Source organism: Calliphora vicina, chromosome 2 (assembly GCF_958450345.1).
Source record: "Calliphora vicina chromosome 2, idCalVici1.1, whole genome shotgun sequence".
In the NCBI taxonomy this organism is placed as follows: domain Eukaryota; kingdom Metazoa; phylum Arthropoda; class Insecta; order Diptera; family Calliphoridae; genus Calliphora; species Calliphora vicina.
Window position 1 is genome coordinate 113036611 of NC_088781.1, and position 18700 is coordinate 113055310.

At 31.6% G+C, this 18700-nt stretch overlaps 2 protein-coding genes across 7 annotated transcripts in view; one reads left to right on the forward strand and one right to left on the reverse strand.

Moving 5' to 3' along the window:
• osp (outspread) overlaps positions 1-18700 on the reverse strand; it is a 302097-nt gene that overhangs the window by 70304 nt on the left and 213093 nt on the right. For all 6 annotated transcript variants that reach the window (XM_065499376.1, XM_065499373.1, XM_065499375.1 and 3 more), the window contains exon 4: positions 5001-5066. In XM_065499376.1, the coding sequence (XP_065355448.1) occupies positions 5001-5066 (66 nt within the window). The remainder of the gene's footprint in view (positions 1-5000; positions 5067-18700) is intronic.
• On the forward strand, positions 13788-15766 carry LOC135951262 (alcohol dehydrogenase-related 31 kDa protein-like). Its single transcript, XM_065500880.1, has 3 exons — positions 13788-13928; positions 13989-14396; positions 15448-15766. Exons 1-3 carry the CDS (start codon positions 13836-13838, stop codon positions 15742-15744), a joined length of 798 nt encoding a protein of 265 aa, XP_065356952.1. The 5' UTR covers positions 13788-13835; the 3' UTR covers positions 15745-15766.

The following is an 18700-nucleotide window of genomic DNA, read 5'->3' on the forward strand; positions in this document are numbered from 1 at the left end:
CTATTTTCATTTTTCAACCACATTTTTCTTTTACTTTTAAAACTTATTTATTTATGTACATACATATTTCGTATTGCATTTGTCTACTTATTTTAAAAAACACATTTTTCTGTGTTTCTCACGCTGCGATTTTTAGCGATTTAAAGATTAAATTAATAAGCAGTTATTTACCTCCTTTTTGTACCAATTTTTGGTCATTTTAAAATACACCTTGCCAATATTTTTTTCTCAAGTTTTTTATTTTTTAACAAGTTTCACAGTAGTGATCTGTTGTTGCATGTAGTTATATATTTTAGTTTTTGGTACGTGTTTAAGTGTTAAGAGGGAATTGTATTTATTGGCTTGAATTATTTTTACAAATACTCGTTTGTAGTTTTAACGTTTTGAATGACATTATAAATTGATCGTTACAGGTTTAGTTAAAGTTAGTTAAAGTTAGTTGCTGTTTAAGGTGTTTTAATTGAGAGCTTGAGGTATAAATGAAATGAAATTCGAATAGGCTGAAAGGTGATTTAGCAGTGGTTTTAATTACTGTTAATTTGGTCGTAACTTTTTGGTTAGATTTATGTTTATTACTCATATTTTGAGATATCGCAATGTCGGCGTAAGTACATGATAACTGACTCAACATCGCCACTCGAGGTCTAACCATGATCGTTGATAGCTTCAGGACAGATTCAATAACGATCGTAAAATATTGCGTCAATTAACATCGATGATGTTGATGTCGATGATGGGATTGATATTTGATGATCGGTCAAAACAAATGTTGATAAAATTCTATCAAGAAATTTCTGGGAAGTCACCATGAATCTATCATTTATTAAATAGCACTGATCTCTGCTGGCCTTTCTAAAAGAACAATGAATAAAGCAATGAAAAACAAAATTTTGTCGGCTTCTTTAGAAAAACTAGACTCTGTCTACAACAGCCGTCTAACGATAAATTCGGAATATTATTCCTTTAGTTTTACCGAAATATTAAAAATAATAAAAGCCCTAGGGAATACCTAGGGCTTTGAAAACACCCGAAACATCTGAGGATCGTCTGCTATATAGCCCTGCGTTTTGAACTCAATGAATCAGCAATACAATCAGCCTTATCATGTAAGGCGTAGTCGCTTTACGACAACGACAGTTTCGTACTAGATTAATGAAACAGGTTGAATAATTTCATTAATCTAGTACGAAACTGTCGTTGTCGTAAAACGACTACGACTTACATGATGAATATCAATATTTTTTGACAACTAATCAACTAACCAGCATAACATTAACCATGTTGATAGTGAAAGACCAAATTCTAAACGTATGTCCTTATATTAAGGGCGGATATATGAAACTTGATCGTCATGTGGATTCTCTTGCATAGTCTAATGTCTGCCGGAGATTGAGCCCATATCATGCAGAGCGCATCAAAAAATTCAAATTGTATTATTGCCAGGGAAAGATGCTGTAGTTGATACGATATTTAAATCTAAGATAATTCTTACTTTTATTTTGTAGCAACGTGGTATGAATCTGGAAATTTATATTATATTTTCAAACATCAATTATTAAATAAGATTGTCCTATGTCATAGTTAACAGATTAATCATTAATCGAATGTCTATGAATATTAATGAGACTCCTGTTTGCTTTCAAATCGGTCATGGTCTAAGAACAAATAATCAAACAAATAATGCTGAGTGAGAGCTGATGGAATGGAAGAACTCTCTTATATCGTTAGATGCATGAGATCTAGCTTTCTTAACATCATGAGAAGATATGATAATACCTTTTCGGAATTAATAACTTTTTCTTAATACTGGTTTAGATGATGACAAATAAGACTTGTTCTAGCTATGCACCAATCTATCATGTACTAGGGCGAATTCTGCGATACTCAATAACCACTATCGACTTCTGAAGTGTAAAAGTAGACCTAAAAAAGGACATATCATTGGCGAATGATAGATGAAAACCAGGGTATAGTAGTACCTCTAAGAGTTATTAATGTCGTGGAATGTAGGTGAGCTAAATTTCTTATCGTCAAGAGAGGATTAATCTATTCTTAATACTGAACCAGAAAGATCAAGCTAACAGGACTAAAAATTTAATTGTTCCACTTTTGCGCAATCTATCATGTACTATGACGAATTTCCCAATCTTGTATCGACTTCTCAAATGTTCTCACTAGAACAAACTAAGACTAATCAAAAGGGTGAACTACTGTTGAGATCTCAACTCCATAAGTTAAAAAATAATGGACGAAACTTGAGATATCAATGACAGGAAAGGATAATCCAGTAATCTGAGGTATGAAGCAGTTTCGAAATCATTCAGATATTCATAGTACTGAACCAGATCTACCATGGGAACCTTACTAAAACCGTGGTTTATTCCAGTTTTGCAACAATCGATGGTTGGTTGGTTAACGTGGTAGTTAGTTACACGCAAACTGTCAAGTATAGTCTAAAGGACATCGGGTGAAACCAAACTACCCAGTCAGATTTAGGAAGGTACTTAGTCCAAGCTGTAGCTGTTATATATAAAGAGTCTTACAATAGGAACTGCCGAACTTTGACAGTTGATAGAGCCTATATTGCTGAAGCTTCACTTGCGGAATTTTCTTAATTCATAGGTCTATGCGAATAAGCCACAAACTACAGTGGCTCTCAATGCAAACATATCTGGCTCGTAAATCGGTGAAATTCAGTTAGATTTATGCGCCAAAGTAATGGAAAATTGGAAATTTCGGATATGAGCCATCAGCGAAGCCTCGGCAGATATATGCACTACGTTATATTCCATAGTGACATCGATTAACCTTTCAAACGAATAAACAATTTCAATGTAACACTTTGTTTTATTTAAATTTAAAGGTAGGAAGCGCCTAATGAAAGATCCTTTATATCACAGTGGGTCATTGAATCTATACTTAACTCTAGAAACTAACTCACCATCGTTAGTTATTATATAATTGCCTAGGAATCTATTTCTCTTGATATTAAGGGCCCGGTACTATGCGGTACTATTACGAATTCTGAAAATCGACTTATTAGGACAAGAAAGATTATGCCCGTAGCCACAAAATATTGCACAAAACAAATGCACAAATATATTCTTAACGCTCCTGAAGGAGTTCTTAAGCGAATCCAAATATGGGTAAAATTGTTCCATATTCCAGTTTTGGATCTATTACTGACACACTCAAGATTTCGCCGATACTTAATGATGGAATCAAATAGTAATAAAAGCTTTGAAGGAAATCCTGTTGGCAAAACATAGAAAAATGTGTAATAATCACTTTTCAGACAATCCGAGCCATAAACGCCTTAGATCATGTGCTATTATCCTCGATCTCGAATGTAAGTCAGTCACTCGTCTTCGATTGAAATTGGATACCCCTATGTTTTTATACCCTTCACCATCGTGAGAAGGGTTTATATAAGTTTGTCATTCCGTTTGTAATTTCTACATTTTTCATTTCCGACCCTATAAAGGATATATATTCTGGATCCTTATAGATAGCGGAGTCGATTAAGCCATGTCTGTCTGTCTGTCTGACATGCTTTTGAGAAGTTTGCTATTTAAAATCAGCAAAATCGGTCCATAAATAACGGAGATATGAGCAAAAAACCGGGACAACCGGAGATATGGATATCTAATGATAGATATTTCAAAGTCCATTGCAACGATGTAGATAAGGCTATATTAAGACCTACAATGGGTCAAAATCGGGAAAAATATTTTTTAACCCGAATTTTTTTTTCATCAAAAAATTTTTTTTGTCATATATTTTTTTTCCAAAAAAAAAAATTTTTAAAAAAAATTAAAAAACAATTAAAAAGAAAAAAAATTTAAAAAAAATTAAATTTTGTTTACCTAAAAATATTTAAAAAACTTTATTTTAAAGTATAATTTGCTGAAGGGTATATATATAGCTCTCTTACTTGTTAGTGTTTTAGTTTATCTGCGTTCGAAGAGTCGAAAATAGTTATTGTTCGCTTAGAACTAGAGGTACTGAAATCCAAATGAAATTTATTGAGCTTAGAAAGCAAATAAAAGCATTCGTTTGATATCGAAATTTTTTTTTGTTCTGGGACGATCGAAGTCGTAATCAAAGAGAGGAAAATATTTTCAAGTGAATCATGTTGGCAATACAACGAATAATGCGTAATTAGATACGCAGATATTTGAAACAAAAGAAATTATTGGTTTGATGTCAAACGAAAAGCAGAGTGAACGAAAGTTAGTCGCTCAAAAACGATTGATTTTGATTGTTAGCATAAAATTGGAGTTAATGAAATTTATTTTGCTTAGAAATGCTAGTGTTTTGTCATGTTGATATTTGATCACATTTATATGGCCTGACTTTCTTATAGATTTTAGCAGGTTGTCAATACTAACTACTTACAGATAAACATGTCGATACCATTTACAGCATTTCAATTTTTTCATGCTGACATTTAACTAAATGTATAATTAAAGTTAGAGTTGAATGCTAAAAATCAACGGAGACGACAAATATGAAATTTTCCATTGAAAAAAAGATTGTAAAGAAAGTGAAATAAGTATTTAATTAAATATAAGCAAATTATGTTAAGAATCGCTCAGGACTCATTTGTCATACGCTATTTAAGATTTGCCCAAAAATAACCACACAATAGTATTGCTATATAATATTTACAATATCTCCGACATTAATTTAATTTTTTCTTATTTTCCTCAAATAAATTGATCTCAACTATCACAATTTAATATGTCTAGACTTATAATATAATAAAATTTACGAATAAATGGAATCACAAATGGCGTAAAAGTATCAATTTATTTTCTAAAACTCAAGGCAGAAGTTCTTAAACTTTACAAAATTTCTGCAGCTTACCACACTTACATTTATAGAGCAATTTTAGTACTTTTTTTAAACATTAACAACCACTGCTTTATAATAAAAATACAAAAATTTATGGCTGCCTATATTATTATTCATCTATAATATAATAAAAAGAAACTTACATGCTCATCGACTGAATATGTGAGTTCACCATCATCATATAAAACGAACCATCTTCTTTGCCATCTCTGAAACGATATAAAAAATAAAACCATAAAATTGCATTAAAAATGGAAAATTAAAAATTAATAAAAATAATTATGATTATTTTACAAAAAAAAAAAAAATAAAAAAAAACGAAGAAAAGTTTTTAAGTATGTAAAAATAAATTTATAATTTATGGTGTTTGCATAAGAAACACCACACAAATTTACAACCCAAAATCCGCACATAAACTGGGTCAGTTTTAAGCAAATTTGTCTGCATTATTCATTAAATCAACAACGACGAAGAGCACTTTAGCAAAAAGTTTTTGTCATTAAAATAATGACAATAACAGCTGTAGTTTATAGGCCAAAATTAAAAAAAAACGAAATATGTTTGTAAACATATGCAAATGCATTTAAATCTTCTTAAATGCACTAAAAGTGTTTTTTTTATAAATTTTCATAAAATTTATTTTAAATTCTTTATAAACTATACAAAAAAAATATTTAGCATATAAATGACACTTTGAGTCATAAAGTTTTTGTATTTTAAAAAGATTAACACTAAAACTTGGTTGCTGTTTTGTTGACTTGCAGCACGTTGCATTCACTTCACTCTTGTCTGCTGGCCTTATTCTTTTTTGAGATAATAATTTTAACATACATTACACTATCTGCTGCATACATGCTAATATGTAGTTGATATTTATGTGGTAGAAAGCATTGTGGTTAATAAAAAGGAAATCATAATTTTAGTTTTTAATACATAAACGATTACTTAAGGCTTGAAGCATTCAGATAATTTGCATTTGCATACTCATAAATAGTCGTAATTGAAGTTATGAAGCCGGATATTTATATGCGGTTATTATGAATTATGCTAAATACTTGGGTGGCTTAGTTTTTTTCGTTGCAAATTGGGCTCAATTTTTATGATTTTATTAAGATATTCAAATGGAGTTTATTTGGAAGCATTTGGGTTAATTTGGTCAAGTTTCGAAGCTTTTACTAAAAATTGTGGTTTAGTATTGGAAATTGAGAGCCAATACTAAATTACAGTTCTAGCTCTCCATCATAGATATTTTATTCTATAAGAGTTCTACAATTCCCAAAGAATATTAATTATTAAGGATCGTTCAAACAATTCAATATCTTTCGCTCCATATCGCATCGTGTCTTCAGGTATCGAAAGCTATTTCGAAGTCGATAAAGACCATATACAAAGCTGACTGCCAATCGTTTGACTGTTCCAACAATCATCCGCAAGGTATTGATGTGATCATTGTAAATATTCTGTGGACGACATGCTCATATTGAAATTCAGGCAAAATAGCTTGGGATATTCCGTTATATGTGCGCTATTATCTTATTTACTGCGGTGAGAATAGTTATACCTCTCTAATTTTGACATTCCGTAAGGTCTCCTTTTATGGGAATGTTTACGACAATACCTTCTTTGAGTTGGGTTAGTAGACCAGAAGATTTGGGTCAGTGGTTGTAGGAAGGACGATGATGTTTGGCTGTTCGCTTTGAGCATTTCAGGTGTAATGCTATCTGACTTTCCGTAAGGTCTCCTTTTATGGGAATGTTTACCTTCTTTGAGCTGGGGATCCAATTCGTTAGTAGACCAGAAGGTTTGGATCAGTGGTTGTAGAAAAGACGCTATATGTCCGCTTTGAGCATTTCAGGTGTAATGTTATTTGCTTCAGGCAGACGCAGATTCAGGCCAACCATTTGGTGGGGGAAAAAATTAAAATTTGTTCAAATTTTTTTTTTTTTTACTTTTTTATATGAAAACATTTAGCTCTGGATCCGCGTCTGACTCCAGGGGCCTTATTTGCTTTTAAGGCTGAGGTACCGCTAACTATTTCCTTAAATTCAAGAACATCAATTGGAATATCTTGTCTAACGTAATGGCTAGTGCAAGAATGGCGTTGTCTCCATATTTCAAGATGTTCCGACCGGGATATTGTTCTTTAACATAAAGATGTGATAGCATAAAGATCTCTAGGTTTGTGCTCTTCTGCAGCTTTTTGGGCATCACATTCGAGTTTTGTGTAAAAGCGTCTTTTGTAGCTTCTATCACTTCGCTTTGGTTGTTTGTCTTGTCGGCTGTAGTCTTCCCTCAGCGCAAATTTCTTCGATTGAGTTCTGGCTGCATTATGTTTAAATTTAGCATCAGTTCTTGATTGTTTCAGATGGTAAGTGTCATCAGATTATTTACTACTTTTTCCGTGGTGTTCTGCAACCAATGTGCTTTCTGGTAGCGTCCTCAAAATGAGCTTGGATGCTTGGCATTCGATGTTAAGCTTTCCTTATGCTCTGTGATGTAGTTATGCTTCCTAGCAGGATTATATATCGTATTTCTTCACTGATGTTTCGGGTTCAAAGGACTGAATTTCCTTATATCGTATTTCTTCACAGATGTTTCGGGTTCAAAGGAAAGACGAAACGGGAACTAGAGCCGATTGAATTCAAATGTTCGAAGTCGATGGAAATCATTGGTACTCATGGAATCAGTACGTCTTCACCTTTATATCTGGCACCGATGATTGTTTCCTCAATTTAAGTTGCGGAGAAGCATTTCGGTGATCCAACCTTCAATGTTAATACATCTGGAGGCATTACGGCTGGTTCCAATGAATTCAAAAATTCAGTAGGACAAAAAATTCAGTAGGACTTATTCTTCGATCATTACTGTGTTCATCGATTTGTATTTCATTGTTTCGCCAGTCAGTTTCAATTGAATTTGCTAATTGAGCTTGTTAACGGGAGCAATTAAAAGAAGAGCTTGGAAAAAGTATGTTCATTCAATCAGTACATCCTTGTGATTACTGTAGTCATCATCCTTATTGTAATGAAATGCCGCCAACTTTAAATTAATTCTTTCTCTTGATCGAGCAATTCGCGAGCGATTGGTTTCTAGTCTTTCGAGATGCTTTTGGGGTTTTCGGATTGCAGCGACATTAAGACGGATCCTATTAAAAGGTGGTGATTGGAAAAGTAGTCCGCCTCTCATTTAGCTCGTACATCGTGAAGGATTCTGTGCCAAGTTTTGCTGATGGTCGATCTGTTTCGCCGTCGTGACATCTGAAGATATCCAAGTAACCTTGTGCTCTGCTCTGTGGGGGAATATAGTACTTCCGACCACAAGGTTGGCATTGCTGCACATTTCGACAAACAGCCGCCCATTCTCCGTCATTTTTTTTTCCAGTTGCGCATATACATTGCCCGTTCGTAGCACTATATTGCCTCGTGATATTATGGATAGAACTTGGTTCAGATGACTGTAAAAGTTGTCCTTTTCAGTAGTATCAGATGTCTCTGTAGGTGCACAGCACTGCACGCTTGTAAGGTTTCTTGCTTTTGTAGGGAAATTCGCAAGAATTATTCTATCTCCGCATGGTTTCCAGTTAAGGCAAGTCGGCCTTTTTTGGACAAATTTTGGTTGGGAAATAAGTTATATAATACATTTTTACTAGTGCCTGATTCTATAATATCTGAATTGTGATATACACTATCGCCCCTACTGGAGAACAACCAGTTTTTTGTATAGAATCCCTCGCACAGAATAATCAGCTTAAAGAACAATGAATATAGAAATAGAAGTTAGATGTGCCTACAGTCATATCCTTTTTGTGAAAAAAACTTGTTCAAACATTGTAATCCACCTGTTTCCAAAAAACCCTCAATGTCTATGGAACAGTTCAATAGAGAAGGCTTCCAAAATTATTAAAATTGACTAATGTGCTTTCTGATTGACCAACATCATGGACTATGCTGCATGTTAACTGTACTGTCAAACCTTGCTAATGTAGATAATATTTAGCTACGGTAGAATGTATATGAGATTGTGATTAACTAAGAAATTAGCAAGACTAAAACTCTGCTTACTAAATTGCAAGAACAAAACATCAGAATTATGCTGATATTTTAAAGCTAAATCTTCTACTGTCACTTTACTTACGACCTCTACTGTAGCATCAATTTTCCCGCCATTAACTTCACTTTTTCTTTTCACTCCAATATTTAGTTCAAAAAAATAAAGGCGTTGGTTGGCTTTCAACAAATCCATAGCCGTAGATGTTAAAATAGTTTTTATCTTTTGTAGTAATTTTATTAAATTACATCTACTCTAAATTCATAAATATGCATATTTTTTTATTATCATGTTTTTTTGTTGCTCTCATAAAAACTATACCTAAACATTAGACTTTCATATGATGGTGGCGTTGGTGATGATGGCAGTCAAATAAGAGATTTCCATGCATTATTTGCATGAAAATACTTGAACAATCAAAAAGGAATTTGCATAATTTACGTTACAGCCTTATGTTTTCAGAAAATTAAGTTGAAATTACTATACATAGTGCTAGAGTGCACTGCATTTATGAGTGGGAGCTTGGTATAAGGAAAATAATAATGAAAACAATTTTGCTCGATTTAAGAAAAAAAGAAAAACAATAATTTTCGAAGGAAAATGTAAGTTGTATGTTAATGTACATATGTATGTTTTGTAGGCCTGCGAAAGAAAATTTTATAGGAAAGCGAATAAAAAATTAGGGAAAACTAAACATAAATATTTTCCAGCAATTTAGAAGAAAAAGTATCTTAAAAAACCCAAGTTTGTAAGAAAACAAGCTTAGGGAAATTGGAGCACTATTTTTTTTTATTTTAAATTGTTGATAAAGTCTTAAATTAAATGTTTGTTGCCTTTACTGTGAAACCTTTTTAATATTATTTTGTTTCATGTATCATAAAATCAAACTAATTACTGTTAATTTAATTAAATTACATATTTTCTGTATAAAATCAATACAAATCACCTTTAAAACTTGCTTGTATTTACACTAGTTTTGTTTTCTGCTATTGTTTTTGCATTGTTTTTGTTTTTAATAATTGTCACTGAAATGTCAAATGTCAATGGCAAATAACAATCAATCAATCTGTCGGCTGTTTGTTTTAATGTTTAAGACAGTATATAAATTGTATATGTTATATAAATATTAGAAAAGTGTTTTTTTTAATTAATAACCACCATATAATAATTGATTGATACTTAAAAACATTGTATAATTACTCAAGTTACTAGGCATTTGATTGAGACTTAAATAAAATATGTTTCAGGCGCTTTCACACTAGAGCAGTAAACAAAGCTGCTTTAATTTACAATACGTCACTGAATAACAAAATCGAAAAATTAAACAGATGATTTAGAGAAATACTACATTCTATACTATACACCATGGAGTGAGAAAACATATGAAGTAATTTCTAGATCCTTATAGACATGCAATTTGATTTAGGGCAGGCAAATTAAATTCCACAAAACCGAAAAGTTTTAATATAAAAAAATAAAAATGTCAAATATTTTTTTTTTATTTATTTACACCCCTCGCCCAAAATGGTTGGATCAGCGCCTGATGAAGTGTTATACGTTGATTTTCCGACGTTTTTTGATATATCAACTTTTTCTCTTAGAATAGATTGGCCGAGATATTAGCTCAATTTGTTTGTGCAAAAAACTTTGATAAGTTTAAAACAAAAAATAAAGTTGTTTTGTTAAAATTATTTTTTCTAAGGTCCTTTAAATAAAACAATAAAAGCTTATTAAACAAGAGTGTTTCTTATTGCTAGAATGTTTTCTTCTCATTACTTTTTCATGAAATAAACTTATTTTTTAGATAAAGCTTCTTTAAGAAGAAAAGTTGATCACAACATTAATGCTATTTAAAAAAAAGGATCCTTGTTAATACGAAGCCCTGATTTATTCATAAAATAGAGCATTTTTATAATATAAAGCTTTTTTGGTGTTTCACAAATATAAAAAAATATGAAAAAATAATATATAATAAAAGCAAGCTTTTTCAGAAAGAAAAGCATTAAGAAAATGTTTTACTAAAAGTCAGAAGTTTCCATAAAATAAATAGTTTTTATTAAATAAAGCTTTTTCGAACCCATAATTTTTTATAAAATAAATCGTTTTCATTAAATAAAGCTTTTTTGATAATAGAGATCTTTTTTTGATAAAAGAAAGCCCCTATGGGAAATCCCCTATGTAATCAAACACCAAATCTGACAGATTTTAGTTTAACGTATTATGACTCTAACCGAAATTATAACGACGCTAAACGAACTAACTAAAATTAAAAAAAGCTACGTAAAACGGATGTAATCTATGCAATGATTTTTTCATAAACGAAAGCTTTCTTTATAACCGAAAGTTCACAAAAAAAAAGCTTTTTATTGACAAAACTATTGGGTTTATGACCTAAAAATGAAGTGATGAATTTTTTGAACGCGGGTTTTGTTTTTAATAACTTATATGTCATTTCGAAGGGTATATATTTTTCATTTATTCTTATATTGAACATTATTCTGTAAACAACAAAGTTTTTTTTGTTTCGAAAATGTCGAAAGTTTTGGCTTACATTTTTAACTTGAAAACAAATGCCTCTGAAGCACACCGATTGCTCACCGAAGCATATGGTGAATGTGTTCCATCGGTTTCAAAGTGCGAGAGATAGTTCGTTTGGTTCAGAAGTGGTAATCTTGACACGGAAGACAAAGATCGCATAGGTCAGCCAAAAAAGTTTGAAGACCAATTCATTCAATTCATGAATAATGTTGTCAAACTCAACAATGACTTGCAAAATTATTAGGAGCTACTCAAGCAGCAATTTAAAAATGTTTGTTTGGGTACAATATGAATTGAAACCTTGAAAGATGAAGAAAATCATTTTTGCACCGAATCATTACTTGCTATGAAAAATCTATTACGATAACCCGAAGCATAACAGATTGTACGTGAAGCCCGGCTAACCAGCCAAATCGACACCAAAACCAAATATCCATGCCGCTATGGCAATACTCTGTATTCGATGCGACCAAATGGTCCTATCTATTGGGCTGCTAAAATGTGGCCAGACATCACAGGGATCTTTTACCGAACACAACTGACTCGTTTGAAGGGTGTGTTGGTCGAAAAAAGCCCAGAAAATGTGGCCAGAGATTAAACTGTAATATTCCATCATGACAGCACTCGGCCAGATGTTCAAGTACCTATTAAAAATTATTTAGAATGGAGTGGTTGCGAAGTTTTGCCTCACCCGGCTTATAGTCCAGGCCTTGCCCCGTCCGTCTATTATTTGTTTCGATCGATGCAGAACTCTCTCTCTCTCTGGGATACGCTTCACTATCAGCAGTTCTTTTGGCTCGGAATCCGTATGTTGTCAGAAAAATGGAAAAAGGTCATAACTAACAATGGCCAATAATTTGAATAAATTTATATTGTAGAAATGGTTCAAAATAATAGCTAAAAATTAATTTTGCACAAATATAAATCGATTGGCAAAAATACCTATATTTTTTCTCCAAAAAACTTTGAGGTCATAACTATACTGTTTCAACAATTAATCAGGACCCCTGATCATAAGGACGAAACAAGCTGGCAGTATAGCAAATCTGATCACCAGACTTGGTAACCATAGACCAGGGATATACAATTCTTAAGAACATTATAAATTTATGTATGTAAAACTTCTAAGATTTAATTTATCAATTTTAAACAGAATCAAAATCCAATTCTTTGCTAGTGTGCATTAGTTATTAAGGAATTATTTATTTAATTTCAAATATAAATAATTTTAAAACTAAATAAAGTAAAAATGTATAGGGTCCGTTTGTATTGTTACCCACTACATGTAATAATGACAGCGTCTTAAATTACCAAAAGATACTAGAGCGCGTACAAGTGAGTGAGTGATGAAAAACAAACATTTGAAATTGTTATTAAAAGCAAAAAATAATAATAATAATGAAATAAATATAAAACCACAATTGCATTTCATAATATAGTATTAAGTAAAGCGGGAATTATATATTTTCTTTATAAATTTTATTTATAGAAAGTTTTTTTTTTCATGTATTTCAATGTACGTATTATTTATTAAAAGTATTTAGTTTGTGGTGTGATATGAGTACAAAAGTGTAGTAGAAATACTATAAAAATAAGTTGGGTAATAATAACTCAAATTGCATTTCCTTAAATGGTTTTGCTTTGTGTTCAAATATTAAGAAATGTGTGCAAGTTTTATAAAAAAAAACTCAGATATAATGGAGCAACGAAAAGTGTTAACGAAACTGAGATGAAACCTTTATGAAATAATTTAGAATGAAAGAATCAAGTTAGTAATTTCCGATAGTTTTAACAAAACAAACACAAACTGCGAAGCGTTTTGCTTGTCTGCAGAAACACCCACAGTCTCTGGCAGGAAGCGAACCCGCAACTTTTGATAGATTGATATTCCAGCACACTATCGTCTAGTCTATCAGGGCACACTTAAATAAATATCTCAAGCAATTGGTCAAATATCGGCAGATTGTCAATACAACTGAGAATCTAGAATAATTAGTTTAATACTACTAACATGCTGTCCATTTTATACTGCTGATATGTAACTAAATGTCTAAATAAGTAACAATATGTAATTTGCATTTGTGATTAGTTAGACAGATCGCCAGGGACTTAAACTGTCCAACTGTTTAAATAAAAATTTTAATGATTATTTGCATTTCAAAATAAATATATTCTATTTTTACAACCCTTCGTCACAGCTATCTAAATATATGCTTAAGATAAACACCATAATACGGCTTATCTTTTAGTAACTAATTTTTAATAAGATAATTAATTAAAATAAAATACTTTCAAGTTCATTTTAAAAAATAAATTGATTACAAAATTAGTTGAAATTGAGGCACAAAAGCGAACACAGCTAAAAAAAACTGAACTTTGCTAGAAATCAAAAAATGGATTTAGAGGGCAAAAATGTGGTTTACGTAGCCGATTGTGGAGGCTTGGCCTTTGAGACCTGTAAAGTATTAGTGACCCGCAATATAGCGGTAAGATAAAGCAAACATTTTCAAATAAAATTTTAGAAAATTCTCTACTTTTGTTCAAAGAAATTGGCCATTTTACACAGTGTGGATAATCCCCAGGCCATAGCCAAACTTCAAGCTTTAAATCCTCGCACTCGCATTTATTTTTGGAAATTCTCTTTTACCATGAGCCGTTCCGAAATGAAACGTTATTTTGAGGAGGTCATTGTACAAATGGACTGCATTGATGTTTTGATTAATGGTTCCACTTTGTGCAAGGAGCAAGATGTTGATGCTACCATTAATGTTAATCTAATTACGCCCATCAATATAGTCAGCATTGTTATGCCATTTATGGATAAGAGCAAGGATGGTGGTCGAGGTGGTATGATTGTCAATATTAATTCAGTAACGGGTTTGGATCCCTCGGCAGTGTTTTGTGTTTATAGTGCAGCCAAGTTTGGTTTGTTGGGTTTTACGAGGAGTTTGGCGGTGAGTATTAGAAATTGGAATGATTCTATTAGAAATCAATGTTATAGGACTTCAAAGGAATATTTACAAGCTAAAATAATATATGGACATCACTACGTGATAAAATACAAAAAAAAATACCCGTGTCTTCCAGTTTTCGCCAAAATCATGCACTTTTTATGGGCCCCCAAATATTTGGGGTCTAGTGATAATTTTCTCAGGCTCATATCTTGCAAACCAATCGGAATTTTGATTTACTCTCTGAGGCAAAGTTGTAGCTCTTGTCATGAAGAACTTATAAAATCAAATAAAACTTCATCTTCAAGATCAAAATCGCAAAAAAAAACTTTAAAAAATTTTAAATAAATTTAGAAATCAATTTTTTAAAGCTGCCTAAAAGTATGCTTTAGATTATAATAATTTAGTTCTTTCTTATTAACTTATATTGACCTATCTAAACTGTGTTAAGAATCATTCCTAGGAAGTTAATATGTTCCAGGAAGTCGTATATTGCGATCTTAAGTACATTTTTGTGGTTATTTGTTTCCTTGAATTTTGATAGGTAGCAATATGGACCTAAACAGTGGAAAAAAAGGTAAAAAAATCGAATTATTTAAAATTTTTTTCGATTTTTATCGTGAAGATGAAGATTTTCTGATTTTATATGTTCACAATGGCAAGGGCTACAACATTGTCTTAGAGAGTAAATCAAAATTTCGAACTGTTTGCAAGATATGAGGCTGAGAAAATGACTCCGAGGCCCCAAATCTTTGGCGGCCCATTAAAAAGTTCATGACTGGGCAAAACTGGGAGACACGGGTCTTTTTGTTTGGTCTTTTATCATGTAGTAGTGTCCGTATATGGTTATTTTTTTCGTATTGCACTGTGTTATTTTAATGTTTTTATTTATATTTTCAATAAGTTTTTTTTTTAATATATACAGTTTTTACACCATTTTTCTTATCACCTTTATTTCTTTCCTTTTATCTATTTTATTCTTAACTTATAAAAATATTTTTCTATTTGTTTTCTTTATTTTTTTATCTATAAAACTGTATCACCAACATTTTAGCACCCAATTTATTACGATAAAACTGGTGTTGCGGTAGTGGGCATTTGTTGTGGTCCCACAAAAACGTTTGTACGTCATACAATGAAAGCATTTCTTGAATATGGACAAGAGTATGTGGATAAATTAAAAGGGGCACCATGTCAAGAAACCGCAGTGTGTGCACGCAATATAGTACGAGCCATCGAAATGGGTTCAAATGGACAAATATGGATAGCTGACAATGAACGTTTGGACATTGTTAAACCACAACTCTATTGGAAAATGTCAAACGAACTGCAGGAGTATATGGAACATTAAAGAAATATATGAAAAATATAAGCAAGAGAAAAAAAAAATAAACTTCATTATGAGGATTTCCAAGAAAAGGGTCAATAAACTTTTTGTGTAAGAAAAATTTTATATTTTTCTTTAAAGTTGTATTGTTTTTTTTTCTAGTTTGTGGCCATTATGGTTTACAAGCATATTTGCTGTTTTTTATTAAATGTCTTACACACTATGTGTTTGAAAATATTACGGAATTCCCCTGAAAAAAAAAATATTGCCAGAACCACAAAAATAAGCAAATCACTTAAAATAAACTTTTGGCATACATTCAAGAAATGTTTTTTTTATTTGCGAATTTTTTCTTTAAGATTTTTTCTTTATGAATAGTTAGATATTTTGCCGGTATTTTTGTTTGTGTTGTGCCACACTCATATATTAGAAAATGCAATTAAGCTATTGTAAATTTTAGAAAATGCCACAAGAAAAATATTGTATAGTTTTCGTAAGTGTGGCGCAGCGCATAGAGAAAATATTTAACACTAGAGAAACCAGGCTGTCAATGGAGAGGAAAATTAAAGAAATTTTTAAATATAATAAAAAGTAATTGGACATGAAGAAAATGATTCAATGATTTTATCGTTCCATTTTTATTAATGTTTAAGATGTTTTGGCTTTATGTGTGTGTAAAACACGCTCACTTCGTGAGCAATTAAGGGAAATAATTAAGTTTTTGCCAGTAGGTTGGACAAACCTCTAGGCAGTTTGGTATTGAAATCTAACCAAATCGTTTGAATAGAAAAAAAGTTATACCCCAATATCGGAGACAATTTCGAAGGAAATTTTTTGTCTTATACATTTCATTATTAAAATCGTTTATATTCTGGATTGCTGTTGTTGAAAATTTTATGTCCTACACATTTCAACATTAGAATCGTTTATTTTCTGGCTTATTGTTGTAATGTGTATACAAATTTAATGTGTGTAAGTAACCATTTTGTTGAACAATGTGTTTATGTAAAACATAGTCACGTCATGAGACGTTAAGGAAAATACTCAATTTTTTCCCAGTATGTTTGCAATTCGTCTAGGCAGTTTGCTTTTGAAAATCTGCCAAATTGGTTGAATATGCAAAAAGTTATGCTCCAAAATCGGAGACAATTTTGAAGAATATTTTATGTCTTACACATTTCAATATTAAAATCGTTTATTTTCTGGCTTGTATAACAATTTAATGTGTGTAAGTAACCATTTTGTTGAAAATGTTTAAGATGTTTCAGCTATATATGTTTTTTGTAAAACACAGTCACTTCGTGAGACGATAAGGAATATAATTTCTTTTTTGCCAGTATGTTTGTCATTCGTCTAGGCAGTTTGGTATTGAACATCAATTTAATCGGTTAAATAGAAAAAAAGTTGTACCTCAATATCGGAGACAATTCCGACGGAACTTTTATGTTCTACACATTTCTACATTAAAATCGTTTATATTGTTGTTGTAGTGTGTAAGTAACCATTTCGTTTAATATGTGAATATTGTTGTATTTTTATAAATCATTAGGTATGTGTGAATAGGCATCAATGTTTGTCTATTTTTGTAATTATACCCTACACCAACATAGCGATGTCCGTCCGTCCGTCTGGCTGGCTGGTTGACCGGCTGTCCATGTAAATTTTGTTCGCAAAGTACATGTCGCAATTTTAGAGATATTTCGATCAAATTTAGTACATATAATTTTCACGGACCATCGAAGAATCCTGTTGAAACTGGATGAAATCGGTCCATTGTTTCACCTAGCCCCCATACAAATGTCCTTCCGAAATTGAACTTTATTGGTCATAAATGTTTAATTTATTTATGTATCTACAAAAAATTCGCTCCAAATAATTTTTATATATACAAAATTCATGTTACCAAATTTTGTTACGATTGGTCCATAATTACTCATAGCTCCCATATATACACGCTTCCGAAAATCACTTTAACGTGCATAAATCTCTTAAAAATGTTGTATACACAGAAAATTCAACATATAGACGTAAATCACATGACCTAATTTCATGGTGATCAGTCCATAATTGGTCATAGCTCCCATATAAGGCCCACTTCCGAAAATCACTCACGAATAAAAATTATTGATTGTGTAAAAGAAAAATATATCGGGCTTGACCGACCACAATTTCTTACTTGTTTTATTTGCATCGGCAGAGACGATGTCCAACTTGTATTACACTGTGTCTGATAGAATTGGCTTTAGGGGACCTATTTAACCCATTATCGGCCACTACCAGAATCCGACGGAGCTTATTAAATTCCTTCTAAAGGCATGGTTTAAAAGCTCCAATTAAGAAAAAAAAAAAAAATTTTTTGCCCCAGGGTTGCCATTTTCCTAGTATGGCTTGGTCGAAAAATCGACCATTGGCCGAAAACGATATAATTTAAGAAATATAAATATTTGCAATTAATAAAAGAAAATCTTTAGTTTGAAGGAAAATATTAAAGTAATGCGGTTTAATTTAAAATAATTATTATTTCTGAATACGTGACATTTAAAAAAATGTATGGTATTCATCAAAACATTTGATGTGTAGATAAATATTGCACTTCTTACATGTAAATAAAGTGTGCTTCTTAGCTTACACCGACTATGTTTATTCTATGCGCTTTTTGATACGGCGTGTACTTTCTCATTGATTCGAGGATTGTTCGTGGGATATTTCAGGTTCTCATTTTCAGACTCATTATCCTTTTCGTATGTCAATAGTTTACTTGTGACTTCAGAATGAAAATCAAGTTGCGATAATGGTTTGTTGTTTTGAAGTTTTTCTATTCATTTATCACTTTTGGCTATGGAATTGTTATGGTTTTCTTCTGCTTGCGACACTATCTTTTTGCATTGACCAGTGGTTCAACTGTGTAGTTATTGTTATAACATTACTGTTGACTATCAACTAAAGGAACAAATTCTCCTCGCAACCTTTCTTTAGATTT